General features: G+C 40.3%; 1 protein-coding gene and 1 long non-coding RNA gene across 2 annotated transcripts in view; one reads left to right on the forward strand and one right to left on the reverse strand.

Moving 5' to 3' along the window:
* LOC142083932 (uncharacterized) overlaps positions 1–17,434 on the reverse strand; it is a 56,108-nt gene that overhangs the window by 10,268 nt on the left and 28,406 nt on the right. Inside the window, exon 3 of the long non-coding RNA XR_012674186.1 lies at positions 2,954–3,060. This is a non-coding gene — a long non-coding RNA (uncharacterized LOC142083932). The remainder of the gene's footprint in view (positions 1–2,953; positions 3,061–17,434) is intronic.
* CPO (carboxypeptidase O) lies at positions 552–14,594 on the forward strand. The gene is made up of 11 exons (XM_075153971.1): positions 552–631; positions 3,904–3,979; positions 4,400–4,524; positions 7,053–7,167; positions 8,237–8,338; positions 9,091–9,195; positions 9,823–9,933; positions 11,114–11,204; positions 11,810–12,012; positions 13,028–13,112; positions 14,326–14,594. Exons 1-11 carry the CDS (start codon positions 552–554, stop codon positions 14,592–14,594), a joined length of 1,362 nt encoding a protein of 453 aa, XP_075010072.1.

Raw genomic sequence — 17,434 nt, forward strand, 5'->3', positions numbered from 1 at the left:
TCCCCATTTTTCCCTTTTACCAGAATGTTCGTTTTTTCTTTGGCTAGTCAAGTGACAGAATTGCAGTTAAGAGGTCAAAGAAGTGCTCCACAAAGACACAAACACAGAAAGGAAGAGAGCAAGGATGGAGTTTGTTTTACCACTGTTCCCTCGTTCTTCCCATCCCTATGATTTTTATAAGCTAATCTAATAAGCTAAGTTGCCGTGGACCTTGCAGGTAACACTTTCTCCAATGATTACTAACTTTGTCACATAGCATTTTCAAAGATTCGAAGGTGACATACGGAAAAATCTTCTTACTTCTTAGAAGAAGTGCTTCAGTGAGAATGTTGCTATTTGTATGTATTTGTGTTTTGGGGTGTGGAAGAGAGCTTGGAGAATTAAGAAAAAGTAGAACTATTTAAAAGTGAAGTTAATGATTCAACAAGGGCAGGTTCCCTTCCAGGATAAGTCTGGTTATATATTATAATTGTACAAATAAAGTGTTCAGTCCAGATCTATCCTCCTCCTCTCTAGTCCTGCACTGTTGGGGCTGGGTTCTTTGCACAAAGATGTGGCTTTTTCTTGGGATCATCTTTTCTCTGGGGATGCTAATTCCTGGAAAACTCAGCTTGAAATTGCAATATGACGGGTGAGTGTGAACAGGGTATCATGAAGAATTGTGCATGCAGTGAAATTCCCAAGAACTGTGTAAGAATAATAATAACAATTATGAACTGAAAACCTGGAGATAGGGTTACTAAGCTGTAAGCTTTGTAAGATTTGGAAAGAAAACATAAAGATGGGAAATGAAGAAAGAATGAACCAAATCCAAGCCAACAAAGATATGGCTGCAGCCGTAGGAGGCACAGAATGCCTCTCAAATGCACCTCAGGATGCTCTGCTTCCATTAGCTGAAATTAATTTGGCTTAGCCTCTTTCATAATGAACTTTGAAATCAGATCCTGTAGGAATAAAATGCCTTTTCTGAATATAAAGCAGGGGGGATGACTGAGCAAAATTATATCCATTAATAAAAGACAGTATGTGAAAAAGATAGTGTCTCAAAAGCAGCTCAGATACTGAACCCCTGTTGGAAAACTAACAATAACAAAAAAAAGCTAATGGAGTTGGTCCAGACAATCTTCACCCCAAAGTGTTCCGAGAATGAGATTATCACATTTTTTATTATTGATTAATGTATCAATACTTTGAAAAGGATGAAATGTCTAGTTTTGCTGTATTCTCCATTCTCAGTTCTGCTTTGTAAGAAAATGAATGATATAAAATTATGCTGTTTGCCTATCTAAACTATTTTGTTTAATTCACCCTCAACTTTACATGGAGTGATAGGTCACTCTACCTTTACAGCAGTTGGGATTTGCAGGAGGGGCACAAATATAGTGTGGAGGCCAGCTAACCACGTATATACTTTATACATGGAATTTTCTAAAGTAAACAGAGAAAGTAGCCCAGTGCTGAATGCCTCTAGACTAATTATATCCCCAGAATATAGTTTTAAAAAGAAGAGAAAATCAAGCAATACCTACTGCAAGTAAGTTCCTTCACAGTATACCCGTTCAACCACGGGTGAGCTCTTGGCAAAGCTCCTGCAGAGCATACAGAGTCACTACTTCTCTCTTTAAAATGTGTTATTTCCCTGGGATAATATTTAATCTTTAGATTTGTATCAGGGACACAGTCAGAGCCTGTCAATTTCACTGAATAGAATTCAACAGACCCTTGGTAATGTAGTGTTCATTTTTGTTTCTAATTGCTGTCCAGGATTGAACCTGTTGGGTACTTGCATGGGATTTAAAACCACACTTAATCGAATGGTCAGTGTGACTTTGGGTGGGCAGCACCTGCACAAAGATGAAATGACTAGTAAAGCCCATTTTCATTGTCATTTGCTCTGTTCAACAACTTAAATGGTATATCCGATCTATAAGCATCCAAGGAAACACAGCTTGTGCTGAGAACAGTCCTTTAATTTGGTAAGAAAGCTTAACTGTAGCATTTAAAAACTGTTCTCACATGGTCACATGGGCTGACTTTGCACTTCTCCAGTGAGAATCCTAGTCCATAATCATAAATGAGTGTGTGCTTTCTAATCTTAGTTTACTATTAAAAATGATTTGTCTCCACACTGGTTATTGTAAAAGGTTTATCAGTAAATAAGAGCTGGCCATCTGGCAGCAATCTGACTGTCTGGCATTTCTTTCATTTGGTGTAATTAAGACATAATGTCAATGAGGATAGAAAGATATTACAGGATATTGTTTCCCTTCATGATAGACAAAGAGCAAAGCAAGCCCAGGCATTTAGAGAGAATAAACTCTGAACTGCAGCTGAGATGTTTATTCTCCTAGCAAAGATGTTTATCCTGCATCTACAAGGTTTATTACAAAGATATCATGGCTGTTGTACCAAATCGTTAGCAATGCAAATGTAATCATTTTGCCCCATAGATGAGGGTCCTATATGCTAACAGCATCTCCTGAACCGGTAGTAAACAGCCCATTTTAACTATCAGGTTCTACGTTTCTCTATTAGCAGAGGTGATATTTTCAAGAGAGATGGGAAAAAACCCAAATCCCCCTATTTTTCAGTGGATAATGTGAATGAATAGTGAATTCTATTTGCATGTATATTAAGCTGATAATTGTACATTCGGGTATGGAAGCACAAATTATAGCAGTTGCAGTTCAGATGATGAGAACATATTATATTGATGACCGCAATGACCATGGCTTTAATAAAAAGGCATGCAAGGCTTTTGCAACAAGAATTTCTGTTACAAAAGCTTTAAAATGTAAAATGTTCTTTCTTTGTACTTGTCCTGTAAATGTTCCAAGGCCCATTGAAGTCACTGAAGGAGACTAGGAAGCAGTAGTTATTGGTTACTAACAAATACAAACATTTCTCAGGTTCCCCATTCTATCACATCAGTAGTTGACAACTGCTATCTCACCTTTGAGTAATGCAATATAGTAATCAAAATCCACTCCTCATTATGAAATCCTTTCATTAAAAATGTCACACTTGCTATCAGTCCTGGAAAGCTGATCTGGACAAACACTGAAAAAAAATTAGAAAAATAATTACAAAGGGTTTTTTAATAGAATATACAGATTTGCTTTTTCTGTATTTCCAACCGTTTTAATTTGTTCTTTGTAAACTTTCAATATTTTTTTTCAGATTAAGCCTGTAGTAAATGAAAATTTCATGGGGCCTCATGAAAATATGTACTCAGACACTGGATCTGTGTGTCTTTTCTAGAAATATAAAATGATAGATCCTGTACTAGAAATTTTCGTTTCCTGCAAATTGAGTAAGAATATGCAATTCTGGAGACCACACTATTCACTATTTGTGGAATAAATTGGCTATTCTTATGACAGGTAGTTTGTGAACATCTCAAGCTCTTAGCAATGGTCATTTATCATGGCTATATAATGTTTTTGCATGCTGAAGTAGATCAGCAGAGCACCAAGTCTATCCGGAATAATTGAATAATTCCTGAACAGGAGAAAAAAAAAAGTGACATCTTATCAAATAAATAGTTTACTATGTATTACCAATGATCTTTTTTTGGCCCTGGTCCTGCAAAGGCAGAAACACACACCAGGGCTCATGTGAGCAGTTGGCTTCAGTGAAGCTGGTACGGTGAATAAAGAATTGCCACTGGCAAGGAAGCAGAGTTAACCTAACGCTCTAGCAACAGAAAACTCACATTACTTAGTCCTATTTGTAACTAAAACATTCCAGGAATTCATCACTCAGACATGTTTTTGTTGGAACAGCACTCAGTTACATGCTCTGTCTTCCTTCTACATAACAAAATATCTCCTTTTGACTTATGAAATCATGGATACTTTAACAGACATTAAAACTGATCTTGTTTCTCTGCTGAATTTCCAGGGATCAGGTTTTGCATATTGTGCCAGAAACATTTCAGCAAGTCCAGCATCTTCAGCATCTTTGCAGCACTTTACTGGTGAGTAATAATAACCATGTGTGCCCAAAAAGCAGAGAGGGGTCTTGGGCTGTAAAACAGATTTGCATATAACTTTGGACAGGAATGAAGGTTAAAGTAAACTTGAAAAAGCTTTACCTAACTATTTTTCTTAGTGTAGGGTGGAATTGCCCTTCCACTACCTGAAGGAATATATGGGAAGAAGTTAGTTTCCTTGCATGGCTCTTGAAGGTGCTGCTCCTTCTCAGTGATGCCTGAGCCAATGGAAACACTAAGCCTGTTCTGCATGCTCTATGAACAGATGGCTGGAGAATAGTTAAGGGGAGAATTTGAAGGAAAACTTCTTCCACTTATCGATATGCAGTTACTCTACCTTAAATATATTTTCTCATTCTGAAAACAGAGCTTGATTTGTGCATTTCTTTCTTCTCCTCTGCACAGCTGGATTTGTGGAAGCCCCTGCTGCCTGAAGACATCTGGGCTGGAGAAGACCTGCACATAAGGGTCCCAGCCCCTCTGGTGGAGGAGGTGAAAGACAGCTTAGATCAGCACATGATCTCTTACAAGTAAAACCTCTAATTTCCTGATGGGAAAGGCTGGCTTTAACAATCTTCCTTGCTATCACAAAAGGACCTAGCCCTTTCTAATGAACAGTCAGCAAGTACTGATGATAGGACCCAACCTTTGTTCCAAGCACCTCCAACTTACTTTGACCTACCCAATGCACAGGTGCTATATATATCTTTGAGTTTTAAAAGCACATGCCCCTATGCCCTGTTTATTCACCTTCCAACTAGCCTGGACTGTGAATTTGGAGCTGGGATCTGAGACAGCCTGATCTGTCTTGTTTCCTGCTGTTGCTTTCTCAGTGGCAGAGGATGGTGTTCGGATGTATGACTCAGTTTTTTAGTCTGAAGTCAGGAAGCCAAACTTGGTACAACCACTACTTATAGGAGCATGCTTTGCTCTTGGAAAGCATGGGTACTTGAACACAGTGTCCTCCCTGTTTTGGAGAGCCCAAAGGTTTAATCAGTGTCACTGCAGAGAAGCAGTCTCCGTAGCTCTCCTTTTCCCTTCCCTGTCTTTTGTTGCTCCTCTGGTTTGGAGAAGAGCCTTTTCAAAGTGAATTTTCAGCCAGTTTCTTCAAAGCTGCAGTTTCCCACCCCTATCCTCCCCACCAGGTTTGTGAGAATTTCCTGGCACCATCCAGCCAAACAGAGACATCCCAGCCTGGGACAAAGGTCTCCATGGCAGGTCCCCACTGTGCACACAATTGGGAGCCATGAAATGCAAATGGCCCGTGATGTTTTATCACACCTACCCAGCCACACAGCTTCACTAACTGCCACGCTTCTACTTCCAACCAGAAAATCTAATCCAGATACAAAGAGTGTTTATAAAGCCAAATGGGATTAAATAAGAACTATTTCTTGCACAGTCCCATTCCCATTTGGAACGGACTTTTTCAGGTAACCAGTAGCTAGCTGTATCTCATATAAACAATCCTCTAGCCATTCAGGGCTGGTGACAAATGGCCGATGGATATACACTGATATTTACCAATCAAAGATAAGTTAAAGGAGGATTGGTGCCACTTCAAAGCTGTTTATAGTTAAAGCTGATCTTTGCATCCTGCATCTTGCCTGACAAATTCTTTTTAGTAAGTGTGATGCCCTGACAACCAGAGATGGAGAGAGATGAAGTGGGAGCCAGTACAAATGACCTAGCATCAGGATTAGGTATTCAGGACTTAGCCAATGTTCCAGAAGATATTTAACCTCTTATTTATATCAAGGCTTTTCATTTTCTAATGGTTTCAACAGATTCTAGTGGAAATTTCAAGACTAAACTGAAGTTAGCAGCTTAATCTTTTTTTTTTTTCTTCTTGGATTGGGGCCAGAACTGTATCCACCTTGTGTAGGGTCCTAAAGAAAGAGATGGGTAATTTAATAGTCAAGCTGAAATTTTAGCTTTGTATTGCAAAGGGGTTGAGATTAGTACAGCAATGTTAGAGTTAAAGTTCCTATAACAGATTCAAAGCAGGAACCGCCTTTTAGAAGGCAGCTGACATGCAAGGAAGGTAACATGACAGTTAGGTATATAATGATAGAGACATAAATGACAAATTATAATCAGAACATCAATATTCTGACTGTGTCAGACTCTGGGATTTCAATTCTCCAGAGCTCTGATAAGGCATTTTGCGTGTGTGGTTTCAGTTTATGGGAATTTGCACTGCCTGAATTTTAGTTTGAAGTTCAAATGTGAATAAACATCAAAGCTCAGAGTGAAAGTCAGCTGTAACTACTCTTAAAAGTTTCTTATGTGCAGTTTCCAGAAATGCCAATCAGTGCTACTGTCAGCAAAATAGCCTATTAGCACTTAGAGTGTTTGCAATCAACAATGTTTAAGTTACCTTCGCAATTGTGTTATCGCAAGAGTTTACAATGAGCACAGATTTGTAAGTGTTACAAGGGGCTGATTGCAGTGAGAAAGCACAGTGTATGATCCAAAGTCCTCTGAAGCCAAGGAAAAGGTTTTATTGACTCCCTTGATCATGGAATCATGCGTGTGCTATACTCATTTCTGAACTAACTTGTAGCTAAAAAGCAAGAAGAGCTTTTTGAAGGAAAGAGGGGGTTTAGTTCTGATTTTTGCAAATTACAATGAATACTTCTGTGAAGTCTTTGCAAATTGAAAATGTCTCCAGAAAATACAATGAAACACTAATTGTAAATTTTTCACTTTTTCCTCTTTTTCCCAAAAGGTGGTATTTTAGAGTTTTGCCGAGAAGTAGAAGTGTGAAGAAAAGAAAGATATTGAACATTTTTTTGTAGAAAATTGTCTTTAAAAAAAAATCTGGTAAAATTATTACTTTATTGTTAAAACCCAGTGAAAATCTCAGGACTTTGAACTTTCTCATACCTGAAAGTAACCATTATGCTGATGGTGATGAATTTACCAGGCAGTCCATAACAGAATAGGCTAAATCCTTTCATTTGTTGATGTAAGCAATGTACCCACCGTGACAGTTCCGCAGTAATTGTTAGGGATTGTTTTCTTTTCTATATCTCTCCCTTTCCCCTCCCCTCAGAGTCCTAATACCTGATGTGGAGGAACTTGTGGATCAGAGCATGCCAAGGGAGAGGAGCCGCCACAGGCGGGTCCCAGAAGGTTATGTCTACACCCAATATCATCCAATGGAAGAGGTAAAGAAGAACCCAAGTCTGCTTGCTTTCTTTATTGCTGCTATTTTGTAAATGCCACAGCAAGCAACTCTGTGCTTGCAGAAAGCTCAGCTAAAGTCAGTGGAGCACTTTCTGGCTTTCTTCTTTGCAGAATCAGTCCTTACTCTTTGACTAGAATCTTGGCCTGGCTGAACTGAACATGAATTTGCCATTGATTTTGATTAAATCCTCAATTCCTCACTGACCAAAACTAAATGCTATGCGTGAAGCAGCCATATTGTTTTGCAAGTAATATTCTGGCGTTCAGTTGATTGGTTTGCTACCTTTCTACCCTATTATGCTTTATCTCTAATATTTATCTCTAATATTATCTCTAATATTTATTCATTTAAGCCCCAGTATGTTTGATGCTGAGCCAAATGTGAAGTGCAATGACTATTGCGGTCTGTGAGGAAGAGAGGTGATCAGTGGGAGACCTGTAGAAAGAAGTAATTTAAGGACAGGTTTTTGACGCTTCAGGAGAGAATAAAGTCATGAGAGTGGGTAGTGAAGACTTCTTGGTGCTATGTTTCACAGACCAGTGGGTAAGCCTGGACAAAGGCAGAGCATGGTGGTATTCTTCCTCCTAGCCACATATAATAAGAGAGAGAGAGCAGAGTCGATCCTCATGTATATTTTGTTTGAGCTACCCACTGGGGATAACTGCTGCTGAACTCAGATGTGGAAAATCAGTACTGATAGGGAAGAGACTGTAACAGTCTCTTAAAGATTTGATGGTGTAGCTCCATGTCTGGTGAAGTCAACAGAAAGATGCCCAATAAGATGGGCATGTTGAATGAGATCCAGAGTAGAGTATCGGTGTTGTATTGCAGTGATGCTATCTTTCAACACCCAGTGAGATATGACCATGCCTTGGCTCAGAGGCAAGTGGAAGGCCTTCCATGAGTGTTAAGTGATACCACAGATTGAAATAAGCTCTGAAGAAAACGTTGTTTGTCTAAACAAAAGAAAATGCTTTAATCTGGAAATGGAGGTGGGAAAGGGAAAGAAATTCCCACTTTGGACCAAGAATCCTCCATGACTATTTCAGATTTATCAATGGATGACTCAGATCCAGAAGAGCAACAGTGAGCTGGTGACTCAGCACTACCTGGGAAAGACAATCGAGAATCGAACAATGTATTATCTGCAGGTAAGGGAGGAACTTTCTTAAAATGAATAAAAGGTATCTTCACAAAAAAGTACACAGGAGAAGAGAGGATTCAGATCTTTCCTAAGACAGTGCTCATTCACTGAAATAAGAGGAGATGGTTTTACTCCTCTACAGTACATTAAGATTTGCCAACTTTCATATACGCTATCACTGCTATTATGCAGTTAAACCAACAAATTTAAGTGAAGTCGTGTTTAGAATTACAAATCAAGCTGAAACTAGCTTGGCAACAACTGTGTGTGAGGATAAAGAGTTTTGTTTTGTTGTTTTTATTACTTTTTACAGCATATAGCCTTTCTGCTAGGAGCATTCCATGACATTTTTTTATTGGACGCTCTAGTAAAAACCATAGTCTTAATAATTGGGTTAGTTATTTTCTAATCTGTTCCTATCACTGAGTAAAATTAGATTCCCTGCCTTTTTATGCTTCCCATTCTAAAAAAAAAGAATCTCAAACTAACAACAACCAGTCCTGTGAATGACGAATATAAATGAAAAAGAAACTGTTTTATTGACACTCCTGCTCAACAGACACTTGAAAACTCTAGCCCTGCGATACTATGGAGACGGGGTTATTAGAAAGAAGAACTTGTCATAATGATGTCTGTAATAAGAATAATCTCAGATGGCTCAATGGCATATCAAGGCGCATTCTTTTCTTTCTGTACTATGCTAGGCTATTTTATTGTAATGTAACAGTTTTCCAAATCATCATTTTTACACTCTCTCAGATCAGTCAACCATCAGATAAAACCAAAAAGATCATTTGGATGGACTGTGGGATTCATGCCAGAGAATGGATCTCTCCAGCCTTCTGCCAGTGGTTTGTGAAAGAAGTGAGTCCTCACTTTTCCACTTAGATAATAAAAAAAAGTATCACTTTGGATACTTCAGTTTTCTTCTCTATTGTAGTACCAAGAATTATGCTTTTTCTGTTAAAATATGATTTTCAAAATTAGTACATAGTAGAGATACCTGTGGAGACCTAAGTCCAAATCATAGTTTGAGATGAGATATGGGACAATATTTGTTAGCACATTGTTTCCTCCACCTGAACTGATTCCAAAGCCACTGAACTTGATAGCAATCTCTCCATTTCCCACAGTGGCTTTTGGATCAATCCTCTCTGCATCACAAAGTCACAGTCCCCCTGGAATAAAGCAACCCTAAGATATGGTATAGCAATGTTCCACGTGTACTGAAAGTACCTGGCACACAGGTACGCTATCATGCAGCTTTCATACCTGCAAGACTGCATTCATATGAAGTACACTATAACTGGATACACTGTCACTTTGTTAATGGCAAAAGGTAGGTATCTCAACATATCTGGGGATCAAGTAGCTCTTGGATACCATGGCAATATCCAGGAGTGAGTGATTCCCTGATGATAGTTCTAAACTAGCTCTTTCCAGTAATTCCAGCAGATTCTCTGCTCAGTCCTCTGTATTTTTTCTTTTCAGATTCTTCAAAATTACAAATCTGACCCAAAGATAAGCAGATTTCTGCAGAATTTGGACCTCTACGTCTTGCCAGTCCTCAATATTGATGGCTACATCTATTCCTGGGAAAAAGTAAGTAGTGAAAATCCAGGAACTAGATTGAAAGTTATATGTGCACAGCATGTTTTGTTAATTTTAGACACAATCATAGCAATTATATTTAAAGAGAGAACAGTGACAGAATCATTACTCACATAAATCCTCTCATGGCAGAGAGGTTTTGCTTCTGTTGGTAAATCAGCAGTCACTTGAGATTACAGGGCTAAAAATTCCTAGCAAATGTCATGAGCCTTGGGAAGAGAGAAGGACAAAACCACAGGATCAATTGCTTTTGGGTTTCTAGGGATGGACTTACTTCCCTGCTAACAGCTTAAGGCTTGGTTGATGGAGTTAAGCATGTCTGGAGGAGTCAGTCATTCCTTGCAAGAGATCTCAACTAGCAGATGGGTCTAAGCACCTTTGCAGCATGGGACAGGAGGATAATTGGTCAAATATTTGGCGATTTGGTTTTGAAACAGGTGTGCCCTCACAAATAATCTTCCTTTTCTGATATGGAGGGTAATGCAAAATACTGTTCTTCAGCAACTCTCATCATGTTTCCAGGCTCCTGAGCCCAATTGAAAGATGTTTTAAATGCAGGACCTCAGCATGGCCCAACAGGCTCAGCCTACTGCCATGTGGATCCTGCTGTCTCCCAGCTTGTTCCCCGGCAGGGTTGGGACATACCACACATTGCACTTGGATGCACAGGTAATTCGGCTGGGAAGCTCACACAGGCAGTGCAGTGAGGTCTGCAGAGAATCAAGCATAGCAGTGAGTATAGCAGGGAACCAAGGAGCAGCAGCAAGATTAGCTGACAAAAAAGCATTCATCTTCTTGAATCTGAAACAAACGTAAGTTCAGCTATTGTCTCTTGGACACAGAGGTATTGCTCACAATGCCAAGTCTTTCTTAGGAGTGCAATACTGCATGGAAGCAGTTGAGAACTACAGAAAAAGCATACTTTTTTTTTAAAGCTCAGGAGGCTCATTTCAATGTGCATGCAGGCTTGTGGAATATGACAGCCTGGCTGTAGTAGATAAAATGTTCTATCACTAAGCTTTACCACCCTTGCACACAGAGTTGCACTGTTAAAATGCAAGAGATACTCAGAATGAAGAGATCTAAAATAAAGGAGTCTTTACACCATATTATCACTAGGCCCTATGGATCATTGAGTTGTTATTACGTAACTGAAGTTACTTTTGTTTAGGATCGTTTGTGGAGGAAAAACCGTTCTCCACATAAGAATGGCACCTGCTACGGGACAGATCTGAACCGAAACTTCAATTCCTCCTGGGGCAGTAAGTTCCACGTATTTCAGATCAGCAACACAAATGTAAAGCAAAAGTAATAACTAGTCTCTGAAATAAGATGAAGTCCTATAAGAAAGGAATACTCATCTTGTTGTCATCAAAACATATGTAAAAATAAAAAGCTAATTTGTAAAAATATTAAGTTATTGACTTAATTAAGTCATTGACTTAAAAATGTCAATAAATTGGCATTTATTTTTGTGAGCAGAAAATCACTGCTTATATAACTATACCTCTAATTCACTGCAGGAGCAAGCTCTAGGCAGCAATGTGAGGAGTTAGTCACTTAACAGCCAGTATTTTTGTTTGCCGTGAATTTCAAGGAGCCTCCAAAGCTTCCCTGGCAGGTGGTACACTGTGGTGGTGTCTGAGTGTTTTCATTGCAGCCAGCCTGTAAATGTGCATTAAATATTTCAGTCTTGTAGCAAATTTTAGTTACTACCAACAGTGTAAAATGTTAAAGTCTCACTGAGCTGTCTAGTCTCCCTGCCCACATAAACACGTGCCTTAATACTCCAAGGTAAATTTCCTGTTCCCTCTGAACTGGCGTGTATATGTCTCTCCTTTGATTCACTTTTTATATTCTTCTCCAGGTATTGGTGTTTCTTATAACTGCAGCAGTGAAATCTTCTGTGGATCTGGACCAGAATCAGAGCCTGAGACAAGAGCTGTGGCTCAGTTTATCGCAAGGAAAAAGAGTGACATTTTGTGCTATTTAACAATTCACTCCTACGGACAGTACATCCTCACTCCGTATGGTTCCACAACTAAACCTCCAAGTAACAGTGAAGAACTGGTAGGGCAAAACATTAATCTTCTACACTTGTAGAGAACAAGTACAGGCAGTAGCACGTGGCATAACTCTATCTACCCTCTTGCCTTTCCTTCACAGGAGCTGGGCTTATTCAGGGGCTTGGCTCCCAGAGTTACTGCCGCTCTGTGCAGTATCAGCAAAGTTTATTTGCCTCAAAATTAATCCTAATCCTTCATCTTAAATCAGGAAAATTGAACTATTACAGATAGGGTTACTGCAATGCAAGATAAGTGAAGAAGAGCACCAAGTTCTTGCTGCATACAAGTATGTGTTAGCACTTCAGGATGCCGGCACATTGTACCCATATGGTTGTCACGATTGTGTCCAAAAAGGGTATTCCAAATGGGCTCACTAGGAGAATGGGAGCAAAGCAGGCACCTACTTTTTGGTTACTTCAGTAACCAACAGTTACTGAAACTGAACAGTAACTGAACACAGTTTCTGTGTAACTGAACACAGTTGCAACAGAAACTGAACACAGTTTCTGAGTGTTCTAACGTGTATTTATGAACATTCCAGTAGCTGGAGCACTAGCCAAGAGCGTGAGGGACTTGAGCTCAGACTTCATATGAGTCATTGGAGAAGTCATTTAGTCTGTCTATGGCTCAGTTTCTAAAGATGGTGGGATACAGAGTCTATGGCAATATAACAAGTGTAAGAGATCAATCAGTGCTGTAGTCAGTATCAGTATGCTATACAGCATAGACTCTAATTCTCCAAAATACAGCCCTCTAACTTTACAACAAAGCAATATCTTTTCTACCTAATAGCAGAGTAATTTTTAAAATTTTAACATAATTTGCATTAAAAAAATCAAGAACAATTTTCCCAAATGTTTGTAATGGGTTTCTCTAAAGTCCTGAACTAATAATATCAAAACTTAAAGCTGATCATATGTAAATATAAAGCTGAAAGGGACAAAAATTTTGGTCCACTCAAAATAGTTGCCAAATGTACTGGCACTGATGACAATGCTGTTCCTATTTTGAACTTACAGATGCATGTTGCAGAGAAAGCAGCTGCTGCCCTGATGGGAAAGTATGGGACCAGCTATGAAGTAGGACCAACCTCTTTAATTTTATGTAAGTTTCTTTATGTTTCCCTTTGATTGCTCTGTTTTTCAAAGAAGAGTCCTTCTTGTTTCACAGGCATCAGTAAGTACTGTTTTGCTGAATTTCCTCTTTAAGTAATATTTAATGGGCTGGTTTGGTGGAACATCTAAGCAGCAGTCATTTGAATACAAGATAACACTGTACATTATAAAGCTGACTGCGGGAAGGAAGGAAGCATTGATCAGAAGCTGGTTCCTACACGAATTCCTCACAAATACATCACAGGGGACAGAAGGAGATTGGTGATAGATCATCCTGACCCTGCTGAAGTCAGCAGCAAAACTCCTATTTGTCTTCACCGGAGTCAAGCAAAAATTAAAATCCCAATCAGGTCTATTGTTACTCCATCAGACATTATCACACGGCAGCTGTTTGCAGTTCTGTGTGAAATATGTTGGTTTCAGCATCGTTCCTAATAGACTGGATAGCCACATCATGCACACACCAACACGGCTGATACTAGTTGACAGCCTTTACTTAGAGGACTAGAGGGCCCTAGAGACTGCCTGGTAAACCCAATCTTTTCCCAGTAGCAATAAGTCACACTAGTCACTCAGAACAGTAAGTAGTTGGCTCCAGTACCCATGCAGTTTTGCATATTTCAAGCGTCTGTCTGTCCAGTCCCTGAGTCGCACGAGTCACCTACTACATGAGCAGTGCGGTGTAAGTGTAAGGTAACTTGTCCATGCGTAGGACTGCATTTTGCCAGGGTTTATACTTATACTGAATAGGTAAGAAAAAAGATCCATGAAACAGATGAACACTGATACAGGGAGTAGCCAGAAATTTTTCAGACTTGTCCAAAATTATGCTTAAAAACAAATATACAAATAAATTCCAGGCAGTGTCAATGTAGGAAATGAAGTACCAGAAGAGACAAATGGCCAATCCATCTTGTACCCCACACTAATCACAGTAAAATCCTAAAAACACAGAATCCCTGGAACTCATCTCCTATTATTGTACAATACCATCTTACGGAGGATTGTTTCACTTAGGAAACTCCATGGAAAACTTTTAGTATAATTAAGAATTGCTGCATCTCTGCTCTCCATGTCACAGTGATATATGGTTACTGCTTAGTTCAGGGATTCTGGTATAATCTTGCATTAACTATAGCAAGAAGCATTTTCAAAGAACCGTGCTTAATACTTATATCTCCCCTGTATTTTTAAATTCACAGACAGTAACTCGGGCTCCTCACGGGACTGGGCTCACATGATTGGCATTCCTTTCTCCTACACATTTGAACTGCGAGACAAGGGTACTCATGGATTTGTTCTACCCCCTGACCAGATCCAACCCACATGTGAGGAGACTATGTTGGCTGTGACAACTATCATAGACTATGTTGATCAGAAGTACTTCCCAGGTGGGGCCGTGGTGCTGACCTCCAGCAGCCTGGGCCTGAGCCTTTGCCTGAGTATTGTACTTACATGGACTGTTTCTTAAAAACGACTAGAGAACCCAGCAAGAGACTCCCATGCAAAGTATATGTCCCTTTGAAAAGACAAAATTAGATGAGCAGAGGAACTAAATATCAAGTATTTCAATAAAGGCTTATCCCACAAAATACAAGCATCCACTTGTGGTTTTGATAGCTGTGTTTTAGGAAAGGATGAAGAGCTGTGGCAATTTCCCAAGCTTCACTTGCTGGCTCTGCAAGAAGCCAGCTTGAGTACACACAGAGCACTATTACTCCCTGGTTCTCGAGCATGTTTTCAGGGGCTCACCTGGCCCTCTGCAGCCCTTCTGTCAGCTACAGTCCTGCTCCATCACAATTCTCCCCGCTGCCTGACTCCGCTGACTCCTGGGTCTTGCTGGCATTAGCAGGACGCCTGTGAGACTTAAATGTCCCCAGTTCCCACTACAGAAAATTGGACAGATTGCTTGACATCCACCTTCCTTCCCTAAACTGCCACACTGGGATTTACCAGAAAATACAGGGCCTCGAAAGCTGGTGAAAGGTCATAATCAGGCAACCATCAAGAGCAGCCTGAAACAAGCTGAAGAGTTGAGCTGGTGCAAGCGTGTGGGGCCAGACAAGAGGTGTCACTTGGATGCAGTCAGATTAGTGAAGGCAGAACTGTCCAAATCCTTCAAAAATACAAAACGGGAAGGGAAAAAGAAGATGAGGATGGGATGCTATTCCTGCAGAGCAGACCAGAGAGTGATTTCTTTGCATCCTCAACTTCCAAAACTGTGTGACTGATGGTGACAAAGATTCTCCTAAAGTCAGACTCCTAAGGGATTTCATTACAGATGGTACGTAAAGAAAGCCGATTTACAGAGGGGTGCCTTTCTTACAAACCACTTTAATCCTTTGGGGCTGACTCTGCAGAAGGACTGGGGCCTGGCTGCGTGGTTCTCCATCACTTGGGAGAGCCTGCAGCCTGCAGGGATCTGCCTGGGATCCTCACGTGAAGCTGGAAGCTCAGTGGAGTGCCGGAGGAAAGGAAACGTTTCAGCCCATTGAGCAGGGACTCTCTGCCTGAGCCACTCGAAAGGAAACGCCAAGGAAAGAGCTTCTGTGTTGTTACAGCCAACACCAGAGGGTGCAGGGCATTCACTGAAATAGAGAAGACCTATTTTAACCAGTACTCTGTCTGCTTTTGAATTCAGGAGTCCTGCACCCCAGAAATATGTCCACCAGGCTTGGCTATTACAGATAATAGGATAAATTTTTTTTTTTCCTGATAGAAAATGAAGAGTCCAGAGGAAAAAAAAAAAAAAGAAAAAAAACAGATTTTGTATGAAATGTCTGATTTTCTTAGCAAATTTAAAGATTCTGCTTGAAAATTGAAAGTGTTCTAACCAGAGATTTTCAACAAAATATTTCCAACTTTGGGGAAGAGAATGCTTTTTTTTCCCCCTGACTGCTTGAAGGCTAGTGATGGCAAATGCAGATCAAAACCTTCTGCTGGAAAACTCACAGATAAAGGACATTGAGAGGACTGAAATATTATTGTCCCCAAGTTATAAAGTACAGCGAGACTCAGTGACTTGACTAAGATCTCACAAAGGGTCTGTGGCAGAACCTGGAAAATTCTTTTGTCCAATTCTCTTCCAATGCTGCCAAGAGAAGAATGCATATCACTTGACCATGGTACTGTAAAAAAAAAAAAAAAAGATAAAACCTTGCAGTCATTTTTCCAAAGCACATCTTATTGTCCTTTTGTCTGTACTGTTAGTTCACAAATCTTAGCTGCTGTGTGCATTGTTACCACCGATTATTACCAATTGGTGTAGCTAAATCTGTCTAACTCCTTCAGGTTCCCCAGAGCATAGTCCTTCCAGACCAACCACTCATTTACAGTAAGACCCGTCTGTTGCTGGGCTCTGTAGCAGAAGGTGTCACTAATTAGCACTTCTCCCCACAGGAGCATCACTCCCCAAACATGTTTAGTTTAGGATGCGACTTGTAAGTCTTTATATTTGTATTTGTATATTGTGTCTTTGGAACTGTAAGAAGCAAGACAAGTCCATCTGGCCCATGACTGTGAGCTGTCTTTAAGCAAGTGAGGTTTGACCACAAGTGTTTCGTAGCCATTTGCTGGCAAACGGGAGTGAAGATCCCCAGTGCCACCAGCAGCAGATGGCAGTGCCCTGGGGACCGATGCCCACACGCACACCTTGCCAAAGTCAACCCAAGCTTGGGCTGCCACCAAGCGCTTTCCAAAACTAACCCATGACTACACTGGTACAAAAATACTGCCGGCCAGAGCGTCTTTATTGGATTCAGAGACATTGCACAGCCTGTACGCCTAGAACCAGAGAGGAAGGGAGCTGGGTATCTTTTGATAAAATTGTTTACCACTACAAGATACAACCAGGTGTGTCCCAAAGTTAATTAGCAAGCTTCTGTGGACTGGCTCAGTCCTTCATTAGCTCCTCTTGTTGTAATAACCACCGTCAGACAGGGGAAGATGCCCCTGCACGTGGCACATAGGCAGGGGGATGAGGGGAGATTTTGCCTCCAGCATGCCCAGCATTCAAGAATCATGGAAGTGGAGAGGAAGACTTCCCCAGAAAAAGAACGAGATATTTAGCAATAATCATTATCTAGAAGAACGTCTGCTGCTGTCACCACACTGATTGTGCCTGGGCTTACAGCTCCTTGGATCTGTCAGCAATGACTCACCCACTTTGCATAGTGAAACCACAAATGAAGGTTGTGTGGAAGCAGCACCTTGCCCTCATTGCCATTGCAGAACAGATGTCCTGCAATCAGTGCTTACAGCCCCTTTTAGGAACTATCATTGCACAAGCAAGCCACAACCACTAAGAGGCCA

Source organism: Calonectris borealis, chromosome 6, assembly GCF_964195595.1.
Source record: "Calonectris borealis chromosome 6, bCalBor7.hap1.2, whole genome shotgun sequence".
NCBI classification, from domain to species: Eukaryota; Metazoa; Chordata; class Aves; order Procellariiformes; family Procellariidae; genus Calonectris; species Calonectris borealis.